The sequence below is a fragment of the Malus domestica genome, chromosome 13 (assembly GCF_042453785.1).
Source record: "Malus domestica chromosome 13, GDT2T_hap1".
Lineage (NCBI taxonomy): Eukaryota > Viridiplantae > Streptophyta > Magnoliopsida > Rosales > Rosaceae > Malus > Malus domestica.
The window spans coordinates 611,120-625,578 of NC_091673.1; the positions used below are offsets into that span (position 1 = coordinate 611,120).

The following is a 14,459-nucleotide window of genomic DNA, read 5'->3' on the forward strand; positions in this document are numbered from 1 at the left end:
CAAAAGGCACCGATGTCCGGTCTTCCAAAATGCGACAGAAAAACCACTTTGCGAAACAAAAACTAGGGATGTTGAAGTTGATAGTATCTTATGTATCCATGTCACGAAATAGCAAACACGTAAGTCGCTATGTCGCCTAAAGCACTTACCAACATGATTACAAATGACATGAATGTTTACTTGGCTTGGCTCGAATGCATTTATTATAGCACTTCTCGGACCCGAGACTCTTGAAGAATCTTTTCCATTCTTCGGTTATGTATGGAAAGATAGAAATAAAATGACTACAATTTTGGGTATTCACTTAATCTTGTTAGGTATAGGTGCTTTTCTTCTAGTATTCAAGGCTCTTTATTTTGGGGGTGTATATGATACTTGGGCTCCGGGCGGGGGAGATGTAAGAAAAATTACCAACTTGACCCTTAGCCCAAGTATTGTATTTGGTTATTTACTAAAATCCCCCTTTGGCGGAAATTATTTTGACTTTTCATTTTTCATGTGTGCGCAAAATATGAGTATTGGGTTTGTTTTTATTTTTAGCTTACATTGTGTTTTCTAAAATATACGGAATAAAAAAAAAATATCGATAAGTAAAACAATTATAAACTGCATTTTTAATGAGAAGGTGATTCTATAATCATAGATATATTTAGTTGGCATACACATAACGCATTTAAATGCACTCATTAATATGAGTACTTAAATTATCTCATTCAGTATTTCTAACTTCCTATAAGTATATGAGTATGGTATTCATCATATTCTACACATTTACATATACATACAAAATAAAACAAATTTGTCTCTAACATTAGCGTTTGAAATCCAAAACTTATTCGGTTCTCATTCTTTCTAACCTCATCGATTCATAATTAATAACTTTTTTCCTTCTAAATAAGCAAACATGTGTTCTGTTCGTGTACAAGAATTTTATTCATAACTTCACATATTTCAAGTAAGTAAACATATCTAAACGAAATTGGAAAATGAGATCTTTACCAGGTTTTTCTCTCAGGCCATTCATAGTAGTTCAGGTAAATGTGATAACTACATATGGAAATCAAATATTTTAAATTTAATTTTTATATGGTACCACACTCTAACATTTGATATATTAAACTCATGAGTCTAATAGTATCACGCTCAAATTTTCTTGCTCTTGTAGAAGCGGCTTACCCTGCAAGCCTTTAGGCATGGGAAAAATGAGAGCTTCTTGCTCTTGTAGAAGCGGCTTACTCTGTAAGCCTTTATTATTTTAAATAAATTGATTATCATTATTATCAATTTTTATTATTTTAAATAAATTAAAAATAAAAAATAAAAAAAAAAACGCTTACGTTAAATCCTCATCATCATCACACACTTCCTCGTTCTCTCAATCTCTCTCTCTCTGTAAGCTTGCCCATCCTGGTGGCGGCTCTTCTTCAAGATTGGATCGGCCTCTCTCTCTCTCTCCCCCTCCCCCTTCTTTCTCCCTCGCTTGGAATCGATCTGATTCCGTTACGATCCGCCGGAGTTTCAACCGAACAATCGCCATGGTAGTCGGCGCACATCCACAGCCGCAACCACAGCAGCAGCTACAACAGAAACCGCCGCAGCAACCGGAGACTTCAGCTGAAGAGGAGGCCTTGAAGAGGAACACGGATTGCGTCTACTTTCTCGCGTCGCCTCTCACATGCAAAAAGGTATGCCCTCTGTTTTGATTTGAATTTTGTTCTGGGTATTCTCGCTTTCAAATTCAGGGTTTTAGGGTTTCGTTTCTGGTAATATCTTTTTGGGATGGGCCGAAAGTGTGATGCAATTCCGGCTATAAGTTTCAGATTTAAAATTTTCATGGAATTTGGATATCAATTGAAGTGGATTGGAATTAGGTTTTCTGGATATGTTCGATGCCAAGAATTCTTTAGATTAAAGTATGTTCCTTTAGTTAATTCTGATTTTCCTGTACTTAAAGAAAATAATAAAAACCCTTGTCTCAGATTTATTTGTACATCCCAAGGGCTAATTATGTTAAATTGCTGCTAGATTATGTATGTGATAAGTTTCAATGGCAGAATCATGGTTTCGAGGCCTTGGAATCTCGATGAGCTTGCTTTTAGGGCTGATTTAATTGATCTATGAGAAGCTTTATTTCGAGCGAAGTTATGTTTGAAAATGGTGCTTGAAGCTCAAAATTAAACCCCTTTTCACAATTTGGGGCTTGTTAAGTTTTTTTTGGTAGCCTGCTTGATTGCATTGTCTCTGTTACATTTGATTCTGAGCTGGGAAAAGTTAGTTTGTTACATAATATGGAATATACTTCTGGCCCTTTATCTCATAGGGTATGCTGTGTCTTTTTTCACTTTAGTTTTTGGTGTTTATCCTTCGTTACGTGGCCTAGTGAATTCCTGAGTTTGTTACTTGAAGCGTCCTTATGTAAAGCCAAAAAGCATGTTTCTGTACTAATATACCACCAGTATTGGTTTGATTTCCTCCATGCTAACCTCATTGATGCTCCTGTTGACAGGGAAGTGAATGTGAATATAGACACAGTGAATATGCTCGTGTCAACCCCAGGGATTGCTGGTACTGGTTGAATGGCAGTTGCTTGAATTTGAAATGCGCGTTTCGGCACCCAGTAAGTCTTTTCTCTCTTTTATTTTTCCAAATTTATTTGTTTCACGTTTAAACCTGTATAAGGGCTGGTTTGGTATTGCTGTGCTTTGAAAAAAAGCTGCTGTGAGAATAAGCGGTTGTGAAAAAAATCAGCAGAGTGTTTGGTAAACTTTTTTGTAAAAGTGCTTTTGAAAAAAAAAACAGTTTGATAGTGAGTCTTTTCATTAAAGGAGCACTGTAGCTCCGTGTGCTTTGAAAAAAAGCCAGTTTTCCAAAGCTGCAAATAGCAGCTTCAGCTTTTTCCTTTGATTTCAGCTTATGCTCACAGCAGCTTCCAAAATAAGCCTTTTTTTTTTCAGTTTACCAAACACCCAAAACCCTCACAGCTTTTTTTCATGGGTGCTTTTTTTTTAAGCACCTCACTCCCAAACCACCCCTAAGAATGTTCCTTCTTGCCTGTAAACCTTTACTACGTTTATCTGACATTGTTTCTGACCATCTATTGTTCCTCTACAGCCTCTTGATGGATTGTTAGGAAGCCCAGCTGCAAATTCTGCTGGACCTTCTTTGCCTCTATCACATCCTGGGGTTACGCCTACAACACCTGCAACTCATGCTGCTTATAACCCGAGTAAACAAGCAGTCCCCTGTATTTTCTTCCAAAAGGGGCAATGTTTAAAGGGTGAAAAATGTGCCTTTTCGCACGGACCAAATCCTATGGCTAGTAGTAAATTTCTGCAGACACCAGCTGCTCCCCATGGTACGGAGCCTTCAGGTCTTAAGAAGGCTTTTGGTGGCCTTCAAAAGTGCATTCAAGAGTTGAAGGTTCCCAAGGCAAGTGTTGCAAAGTCTGTTGGAGTGCCTCCTGAAGCTAAACCTGCTCCAAAAATTCTGACTGCACCAATTAGAAATGGAGTTAGCATTGAGAGGAATGTGCAGTCAACAAAAGCATTGGATGATGAGGCTCTCAGATACAAGGCAACAAGTGTTCCCCCTGTTATCAATGGAGGCTCAACAAGTCGGGCCAATCATTTACCTCAGGTTCATGTTTCAGACTATCATGGTTTTCAAAATGTGAAGGATGTTGATGAGCATTTGAGGGAGTCTTCCCCTGGATTTGATGTTCTTGTAGATGATGAGCTCGGAGATTCTGATTACTACCACGGTGAAGATCGGTTCGGAAGAACAAGAGGTCATGAGGGAAGGAACTTGAATTCTGTGAACGAATATGATTTGGACCGTCCTGTTGATTACACTTCAATGGCTGATGTCGATCGAGAAAGGTTTTGTGACCCACAAGGCTATGACCCTTATGATCGCATGCAAGGGCAATACGCATGGGACCAGCACAGGGCTTCATCTGAGAGACAGTTAGTGGGTCCTGCTCGTCTTGAGAGGAGGGGTTATCGCAAATCTGAGAGTCCGGAGAACATTGATGAGTTAGATCTGCGACATCGTTTATCTAAGCATAGGAGGGTAAACGGTCTGAGATCCATCGTCAGCCATGACTATGCAGTAGATGGTCATGTTGAGGAGCGGAACAACCGTCCTCTTAGGGATTCACAGCAGTTGCCCCCACATGAGGGCTCCCGTAGTAGTCGTCTTCATGGTAGAATAAAGCTTCCAGGCGGGTCTTCTCCAGTCAATGGTAGTGACTTGCATCAAGAAAGGGAAGTTGACAGAGCTAGGAGTCAAGGTAGATTGTCACCCAGGAGGCCTCAGATATCCTCCCACCAAGGAAGGCTTCGAGACAGAATTAAAGGAAGGGTGGAAGAGGACTACGATAATGAGAGGAGAAATTTTGGTGCTCCTCTTGTTAGGAGAGAGATAATGGATGACCGAGGTGATGACTTTTCTCGTCCAAAGCGTCTTCCAGATCTGAAAGTTGTGAAAGATGCAGAAAATAAGGAGCAATCTTACCTTGGAAAACGGAAAAGTGTGATGGATAATAATAATCAAGCAGTAGGAGATCTTTCATTTGAAGGGCCAAAGCCTCTCAGTGAAATTCTGAAGAGGAAGAGAGAAGCTGAAGCAGCAGCAGCTTCTGGGAGCAGGAAATCTTCTGCCCACGATAAACGAGGCAATAATCAGAGAGAAAGCAGGGAGAGCAATCAAGGCAACTCCCAGACTGCAGTTACAGAGACGAATAACAGTCTGCCCCCTGCAGCGAAGGAAGAGCCCAAGTTTGCAATGGCTGATGCAGTTGGAACTGAAGATGAAAAAGTTGATGTGGCTCCTGGTCAGTCTTCAGAAGGACATGAAGTTGGAGAGGTCGAGGCTGAAGAGGGGATGATTTATGAGGAAAATGAAATCGAAGGTGATGATCAGAGGGAAGGAGAGTATGATTACGAGCAGGGGGATGAGGGTGACTATAATTATGAAGAAGGTGAAAATGCAGAGGGCGAAGAGGAATACCTGGAAGAAGATGAAGACGGGGATGACTTTGCTAAGAAGATCGGTGTCATGTTTTCGTGATTGGGCAAAGGGGAAGGGGGAGGGCAACAGAAAGAGGATGGACGGCTCTTCCACAAATAGCGTGGAGGGACTTTTAAACGCACTGATTAAGTAAACATGGCTGCTCTGGTTTCTTAACAGAAGTAGGGATTAGCAGGCCTTTTTGTCTCTGTTATGTTAATCGAAACAGTTTCGTTGTATTTAAATCTGATTTAGTGGGATTTTTTTTTTTTCCATTTGTGCTTGAGGCATTTTTTGCTGTGCTTGTTTGAGTGCATGGCTGCAGCCTGTGTAACAATAGATGGTCTCAATAAGATTTCTCTCTTATTCTCTCATTTTCTTTTCCTCCCCCTTTTCGGTTATCTTTCTATTGTTTGTTCCCTTGCATGGGTTGATACGATGCTTACAAATTCATTTTTAATAAGGATACTTTTAGGTTATAGCGTACATGAGTTGGGTCAGTTAGTTAGGAATGATACTTGGATGCCGATTTGGACGGTGGTCGTTCTGACTCTGTCATAATGTTACGGGGTTTTAGTGATTATTACAAGGTTTTAGTGTATTTGAGTATCATCCGACTATTGACAGTACAACTCATGTTGCATACAGTTTTCATATCTTGTGAATCGTCTAACTAACCGGCTAGCCAAGTTGCCATGTCTTGTGTATCCCCTTTGTACTGAATTTTGAAAATGATATTTCCGGGATTGTGAGGACTTGGGCTGAGCTGGAGAAATTTTTCATTGTGACGAGAATATGGATGGTACATCACGTGTTTTTATGGGAGTGGTGAGAAATTTTATTTTTTAAGTTATTAATCATTTAACATATATATCCCACAATTTGTATAATGACATATGGTGTACCACTCCGTATGCTGATCACATTGAAAAATCTCTCCTTAAGCTGATGTTTTTCTTTGTTAAGTGGTTTTGCTTGGGCTTGGGCCCAATGTAATAAAAAAAAAACTAATAAAAATGACTTAAAAATTTTGAATTTTAACGATAAGAACAACATAAGTAAATAGTACTAGGATTGACTTTTTAATTTAAAAATATGATTTTTTATTAAAATAAACAGTATCAGGAATTTTTCGTTAAACTTTCAAAAAAAAAAAAAAAAGGTGTATAAGTGGTTCTATTGAAAGAGGCTGAAAACGGGTCGGGCCTGTCGGGTCAGCCTCTGTACTCGGTAAATTCTCTTGCAGCCAGGCTCATTTCATCAGTTGAGACTTGAGATTGAGAGTCCATCCTTCCCCAAAGCTTCCAACTTCCTCAAAACCCTTAAACCCTAAACAACCATTTTCCAATTGCCTCTTCGTTTTCTTCACCGCGAGAGCTATGAGCGCCCATTATTCGTATTCATCTGCAAATCCATGGAGGTCCACTCTCTTCTGTAAAAATGGAGCTCACTGAAGCCGCCGCTCTCGTTTTCTTCTCCTCTTTATTTTTCTTCATCTCCTTCTTCTCAGAGATGCTGCTGTTTCTTCGCAATCTCTTCCGAACGGGTTGCAGAGCCTCCTCCTCCGCATCGTCTCGAGTAAGCCTTCTCTCTTCGATTCCTCAGTACCCATCTAATTGCCGTTTTATCAATTTATCTTCTTTAACTTCATCATCATCGCATGCTACTTCTCTTATAGCTTGCCCATTTGTTTGGTTCACCGGTTTCTTATGCATTTTTCGCTTCCCGTTTGTCACCAAATCCCAACCCAGTTCGTTCCCCGAAAGTTTAAATACCGATTCTTTGAGTAGAATTGTTCAACACGATTACTGGGATGATCCCAGAATTGTAAACTTGTTTGATTCGGCATTGGCGCCGATTTGGGTGTCCAGGTTTTTGGTGGAACTGAAGGGTGATCCCAAGTTGGCGTTGAAATTGTTCAAGTGGGCAAAAACCCAAATTGGGTTTCGCCACACTACTGAGTCTTATTGTATTTTGGTTCACATACTGTTTTTTGCTAGAATGTATGTCGATGCCCATGAAGTTCTTAGAGAGTTGGTCTTGTTGAGCCGGGCATTGCCAGGTTGTGATGTGTTTGATGTGTTGTGGTGGACGAGGAATGTTTGTCGTGTGGGATTTGGAGTGTTTGATGCATTGTTTGGTGTTTTGGTTGAGGTTGGAATGCTTGAGGAAGCAAGTGAATGCTTCTTGAGGATGAAGAAGTTTAGAGTTTTGCCAAAAGTGCGGTCTTGTAATGCGCTTTTGCATAGGTTATCAAAGCCGGGGAAGGGCAATTTGTCAAGGAAGTTTTTTAAGGATATGCTTGGGGCTGGGATTAATCCATCAGTTTTCACATACAATATAATGATTGGTTATATGTGCAAAGAAGGCGATTTGGATACTGCTAGTTGCTTATTTGCACAAATGAAACGGATGGGCCTTACACCTGATGTTGTGACATATAATTCTCTCATTGATGGATATGGGAAGGTTGGACTATTAGATGATTCGGTTTGCATATTTGAAGAAATGAAGGATGCAGATTGTGAACCTGACACAATAACCTTCAATTCTTTGATTAATTGTTGTTGTAAATTTGATAGAATGCCCCAAGCTTTGAATTTTCTCTGTGAGATGAATAATAATGGGTTGAAGCCAAATGTGATAACTTATAGCACTTTAATTGATGCCTTCTGCAAGGAAGGGATGATGCAAGAGGCAGTCAAGATTTTTATGGACATGAAACGAGTTGGTCTTTTACCTAATGAGTTCACCTATACTTCATTGATTGATGCGAATTGTAAATCTGGGAATTTGAGTGAAGCACTGAAGCTGAAAAGTGAGATGTTACAGGCAGGGATTAGCTGGAACATTGTAACCTATACAGCTCTACTTGACGGGCTATGTGAAGACGGGAGGATGGACGAAGCAGAAGAAGTCTTTAGGGAAGTGCAGAAATCTGGAATAATTCCTAACCAGCAAATATGTACTGCCCTTCTTCATGGATATATTAAAGCTAAGAAGATAGAAAATGCTATGGAAATTTGGAATGAAATTAAGGGGAAAGGCTTTAAACCAGATTTGTTACTCTACGGAACCATCATTTGGGGTCTTTGCTCCCAAAATAAGCTTGAAGAGTCTGAGCTTGTGCTCAAGGAAATGACGGGTTATGGATTAACTGCAAATCATTTCATTTACACAACACTTATGGATGCTTATTACAAAGCCGGAAAAACTGAGGCGGCGCTTAATCTTGTACAAGAAATGCGAGACAATGGTATTGAGCTCACTGTTGTAACATATTGTGCATTAATTGATGGTTTGTGCAAAAAGGGATTGTTCCAAGAGGCAACCAGTCATTTTAGGACAATGCCCGACCTTGGTTTGCAACCCAATGTAGCAGTTTTTACAGCCTTAATTGATGGTCTTTGTAAAAATAATTGCATTGAAGCAGCTAAGGAGCTCTTTAAGGAAATGGTAGATAAGGGTTTGATTCCGGATAAAGCTGCTTACACCACTCTAATGGATGGAAACTTAAAGCATGGAAATCTTGAAGAAGCCTTGAGCATTCAAAATAGGATGAGAGAAATCGGTATGGAACTTGATCTGTATGCATATACTTCCTTGATTTGGGGGCTTTCTGAGTTTGGCCAGGTGAAACAAGCAAAAATGTTGCTTGATGAGATGATTGGGAAAGGTATCCTTCCTGACGAGATTCTCTGCATTAGTCTGCTAAGAAAGTACTATAAGCTAGGGAATCTGGATGAAGCCATCGAGTTGCAGATTGAAATGGTAAACAGGGGTCTAATATCTGGAACTTGTGATCACGTGATTCCTAATGCAGGAACTTGAGACGACAAGGTAATTGGTTATCCACCCTTGGTTGGCTGGTATGTGTTGAGTATCTTAATTAGAATCAATGAATGGTTTGCCTTCTTCTAATTGGAAGTACTTGAACACAAGGACTCTGAACTGGTGTCTGGACGGATGGGTGAAATATGACAGCTATCTGTTGAGTGTTGAGGCATAATATAAGATTCTCTGTGGTCCGAGGAGGAAAAATCTTCGACGCTCAAAATCTTTAATCTTTTCCCAGGGTGAGATTTATTATTATTTTTTCTTCCCGCTGTAGCCTTTATGAAATAAGCTAGCAAATACTTATGAATGTTGAGGTAGTTTTATAAACTACTTCTGGAATTCATAATTTCTTCTTACATTTCCTTCTCAACTTGTCCAGCTGCGGTATTCTGAAACTGTGACAGTTGGATAACATGTTGGAGCTGGAATAGCTTAATTGGAAGGCGTTGTTAGGTTATCCAGCTTCACTCGAAAAATATGCAGAACAAGGAGAGATGATTGACCAGACTCAGTTAAATTCGATGAAGCTAACGCTTGACTAGCAAGGTGCAAATTTCACTCGACATCTTATAGCCTAGATGGCCATGTCCTCAAGTAGCTCTATCTCTTTGCAATCCTTTGCCTTTACTTTAGTCCATTATTTATGTTGTGCTTTGGAAGATGGCTTTGGCTGGCTATATCGGGCTATTATCATATTGTATTTTGTTATTATTTTTATTAATCTAGGTTAAAAATGGCAGGACGAGAGGCAGCAGCAGCGGCAAAAATGGCAGTGGTCATGGGGGCAAATATACCGGTAGAATCAGCTATCACAATGTGGGGGAATGTGGCTGGCTGTGGCGACTACCATGGTAGTGGGAGAAGTTTGATGATGGAGACAACAGTGGTGGCGATGGCAACACCAGAGGTGTTGGAAGTAAGGTAATGTTCAGTGTTCACGGAGGTTGTGGTGGCATATCATCTTGTAGGAATTTGCTACTTTTCCAATATAAATCAAACAGATGATCTTTCACTACTAATAAATCATTACTTTCAAGTCTTAAATACCTTGAAAGTGCTTGTTTAGAAAACGCTTTTATTACCGAAAATTATTTTGAGCTTTCCGCTAAACGTAGACGGAAGCCCTTTTGTGGCTAGAAACGCATTTTTAGGCATTCTAAAAGCAGGCCCACACAACTCCTGCCCTGCGTGCCTGTTGAAGAATGAGCGGGCGACTCATAGGCATTGGCTTGGTTAAGGGAACCCACCAGAATCGTAGTGAAAACGAGTCTTCATAAGAAAATTGTCGTGCTTATGGACTCAAACCAGGTGATCTATCCACAATCAGGATGAAGCTTGGGTGAAACCAAATGGAGGTCCAAACCAACTGATGTTGAAGAATCAACAAATGAGTTGTGGTTAGGGGTGAAACGACACTCGAACTCAAAGCAAACTGGTTATCCCTGAAATGCATTGAGGCATAGTAGTTAACTGGACATCTAGGGGTAAGCACTGTTTCAGATGGGCCACGAGAGCGGTCCCAAATCAAGGCAAACTTTAAATATTAGATATGACCTCAAAATAACATAGGTTAAGGTCGGACATGAATCTCACCTGAATCTCCCTATCTATCCCTTTGAGTAGAAGTTTAGTTTCAAACTCCGGTTTGAATAGGAGAAGTATGCCAATGCACTGATGATCAAATTGAACTATCCATGTGGTTGAGAGCCGTCAACCCAGAGGCACAATGATGCAATTATCAAGGCGTGCTCTAATAGTCCTCTGTGCGGTCCTCCCACTAGGAGCCTGCCATGCCAAAAGTGAGGGAAACCCCATCCCTCTCTTTCATTTTTTACTCTCCCATGTCACCACATGGAGGGACATATGACATAAAAAAGGGGATCTCATAAACTTGTTCCGGCCTAGGATTATAAGCTCATGAGCTTAATCTTACTTCACAGTTGAGAAACGAAAGAAAGACTTCCATCTCCAAGTTTAACTAAGATGTATCTCGCTTCCTTTTTGGTATGAAAATGAGGTGATCTAGTCACACCTTCCATTACGACTTCACTCTAGTAACTAGCCGTACCTTCGAACATGGATATCTCCCATAATGTGACAGGCTGTGTTCACAAGGCTTGGGAACGAATTCACTATTGTGTGATTGATTGGTAGTTACTAGCGATTCTGGCTTCATGTAGGCGTGTTGCAGCCTACAATTCAAAATGAAGACAGGTTTTTAGAGTTAGCACACCCCAGCGGGATTGCGACCCTTTGTCCCGGCTATTGTAGCACGTGTGCCGCTCAACGATAAGGGGCATGGTTACTTGACGTGCTTATTTTGCATTTAATAACACATCACATGATTTGTATAGAAATACGAGGAGGGAAAGGTTCACGGCAGAAAGCGTGAGGGCGCGCCCATGCTATCCCTCCACCTCCTCCACAACAAATCATATAAGAAGACCGAAAGCCAAGAGCCGTGTACCTGGCTTGGAAGCTGGTGCGGAGGTCGGAGTGAGGTTCGGAAACTGCTTTTGGAGAGGTGCGGTCTCAGCCTTGGATGTCTCGTCTCTCAGTCGTCTGTATAGCCGTTAAATTTAATTAGCCTTCGAACAGCACACCACTAATCCGCTAATGAACTTCACTAAGCACTAATTAAACACCACCACCACCTTCTTCCCTTATTAGCACAGTGTCTTCCTCCTCCTCCTCCTCCTCCTCCTCCCACTCTCTGCTTTGCAGTTCGCAATTCGATATTTACAGTCCAGAATCGACGGCGGCGATGAATTTGGACGGCTGGCATCGGCTTTGGTTGTTGAACTGAAATTTGAAGAAATGGGGAGTAGGGTTCAGCAGCACTACGCCATGAGATCGCCGCCCGCCAATTCCTATATTGGCAACGCGCTTCACGACCTCAACACCGCCGACGCTGCTCGCCCCGCCGCAGAGATCGACTCCATCGATGGTGATTCCGTCGCTGAAGATACCCACCTCCGCGAGGACGACGGCTCCGGCGCCGTTGTCGACGGCTGTATGCACGAAGCGTATACCAATTCTTTGCCTCTTCACTCGGTTCGCCTTGGAGTTGAAGACGATCGCTCCGCCAGCAGTGGCGGAGGCTCTTCCACTTCCAGGGCTCCCTACTGTCTCTTGTCACTTCAAGGTAACAACTTTTACACAATTTCTTCCCCTTTTTTTGTAGTTGTGATCCTAAGTTTGGATTTTTAATCAAACCCGTTTGGATTTGGATTGGATTCAGATGTTTCGCCTATCGAATCGGCTAGGGCACGGTTTCTGCAACTGATTGTGGATCATTTTATTAGTGAACATGTGGTTGAAGTGCCTAATTCTGAGGCTGCTTCTTCTGCTGAGTACAATGGTGCTCTGTCTCACTCTGGGCAAGAAAAACTAAACAAGAGGAAGCCTGGAGAGGTGCGGTATGAAGGTGACCCCAGGCTGGCTTTGCCATTGATGTATGTGGCAAATATGTACCAAACTTTGGTTAACGATGCGAATATTAGGCTTTCGAGCTTGAGTGGATTTCGAGAGAAGACAATTGGGGTTGCCCTTGAAGCATCTGGTGGGTTGTACAGATGCTTGGCGAAGAAGTTTCCCAAAACAGGTATTCAGTTTCTCTACACTTACTAACATTTATGCTGATTGCTGAATCCAATTTACCTGTATGAACCTTGTCGTTTTTTCGTGATATTATCTGATTTGCCTGTATCTTTCTGAAGGACCGCGTACATTTAGAAGAAGAGAGTTGGCCACATCCGTTGAAACGAGGACGAGATTTCCAGAGTTGGTCATACAAGAAGAGAAGCGAGTTCGTTTTGTGGTAGTCAATGGTTTGGATATTGTTGAAAAGCCTACTAGGATGCCTACTGATGATGCTGAGTGGTAAGTTAGTGTGATATGTTTTATGATCTTTCCATTTCTGAAGACTTGATCAATGCTTTTCATTGGGCAATACATGCTCTTTGGGCAGTGTTAGCTTACCACACTCCATATTAAGAGTGCCTAAATCTTTTCCCTTCATCATTTTCGTGCTCTTTGCTACAGGTTCAAACGGTTGACTGGTCGGGATGAAGTAGCAGTCTATGCTCGAGACTTTAAGTTCTACTCTCCAAGACACAAGTATAGACGTGTTGCGTCAAACTCCTCGCCTAATAGTATCACCAGTTTACCTGTAAGCTTAATGTGGTTTATTTTACAATACTTGGTTCATTTCATTAACTTTTACAATGAATTTAAGGTCAGATCAACCGTGAAGAATACAACTCAGTAAAGAACGTTCTGAAAATGTGGTTGGCTGTTAACTTGAAATGACATAGGTCTTTCTCCACGTGGTCATGTTTGAGTTCATCCAAAAATTACGATTGCATGATGAAAAAATTTAAATTTTGTGCTACTTATAGAAGGAAATTTACTGTGGAGTTATCGATTCATCCTCTTAATTATCCTTTTCAGACATTTCCTGGCACTGATAATTCTTCCATGTTGGCTGCTGCTCAGGGATTCCGCTCCGTAAGTGAAGTAAGAGTTATTTTTAGGCTTAATGATTAGTGCAAGAATGTTTTGTGTTTGATTGGATTGTCAATATATTGAGAAGAGCATCATCGGCCTATGTCAAGATTGTTTTTGGCCCTCCGTGTGTTTCTGTACACATACAAAACATTTGTCCATCCGAGAATGGAGATTTATCTTTTTCCTTTTGGCAGCCACAGAATCAGCAAACAACTCCTCCGTGTAAGCATCATATGCAACCCTTGTCGCACCAGCCTCAGTTTCAGCCTGTTCACCAGACTCATCACCAATCCATCAACCAAAGTCCGCATGCTGTTCATTATTCTCAAAACCATCAATGCGGTGCTACCTCGCACCTGCCTGAAATCACTCATGCTCACCATTCCCCAACCATGTCGCAACACATGGTTTGCTTACAACCCCTCACTGGAGGCCATGTAGGGGGACGTTTGCATGTCTTGGTGAGTTCTATTTCGCACTCTATGTTTCTAATTCACCTTCATCTCTTGATGTTTTCGCTATGTTTAGAATGAAGATTGTCTGATCTGATGAAGCATATATTGACGAACCACATCAGAAATGTTCCTTACTGATCATATTTTATTTCAGCCATCCAGTCCTGCCAAGTTTTGCGATGAATGTGGGGCGCCGTACTTGAGAGAAACCTCCAAGTTCTGCTCTGAATGCGGCGTTAAGAGGTTGGGAGTATAATACGGTGTCTAGACGCTCTACAAACCAGCCATGTAACATTTGTTCTCCATTTTGCTGTAAATATATTTAGCATTACAATTATGTAGTACTCAAAGAAGATCGATTTCATGCCTACATTGCTCAAAGAACACCATGATAACGTAATTTACTTCCTTAACTTTGGCAACGACATGTTCTTCTCGGTCTCCTTCTTCTTTACCTTGGCCGTCCGCCATCTCAAAATCTTCTTGCGTTACGTGAACCCTTGTGTCCCTCAAAGCAAGCATGCCAGCCTCCGTGCAAACGGCCTGCGCCATGGAAAAATAAAATGACCATAAAGATGGGACTTATTCATATGTATCGAGTTTTATTAATTTCGAGTTCGATCCATTCAAAACAAATATGTCTCTTCC

General features: G+C 41.2%; 2 protein-coding genes across 2 annotated transcripts; both read left to right on the forward strand.

Annotated features, from left to right (window-relative positions):
- The first annotated feature begins 1,157 nt into the window (after window positions 1-1,157).
- LOC103403444 (zinc finger CCCH domain-containing protein 17-like) lies at window positions 1,158-5,384 on the forward strand. Its single transcript, XM_029091158.2, has 3 exons — window positions 1,158-1,685; window positions 2,507-2,617; window positions 3,112-5,384. The coding sequence occupies exons 1-3, from the start codon at window positions 1,536-1,538 to the stop codon at window positions 5,068-5,070; spliced, it is 2,220 nt and encodes a 739-aa protein (XP_028946991.2). The 5' UTR covers window positions 1,158-1,535; the 3' UTR covers window positions 5,071-5,384.
- Window positions 5,385-6,287: 903 nt separating this feature from the next.
- LOC103451488 (putative pentatricopeptide repeat-containing protein At2g02150) lies at window positions 6,288-14,236 on the forward strand. Its single transcript, XM_070810683.1, has 10 exons — window positions 6,288-8,840; window positions 9,574-9,768; window positions 11,202-11,337; window positions 11,518-11,992; window positions 12,089-12,451; window positions 12,567-12,729; window positions 12,892-13,018; window positions 13,300-13,365; window positions 13,551-13,817; window positions 13,966-14,236. The coding sequence occupies exons 1-10, from the start codon at window positions 6,451-6,453 to the stop codon at window positions 14,065-14,067; spliced, it is 4,284 nt and encodes a 1,427-aa protein (XP_070666784.1). The 5' UTR covers window positions 6,288-6,450; the 3' UTR covers window positions 14,068-14,236.
- Window positions 14,237-14,459: the final 223 nt, after the last annotated feature.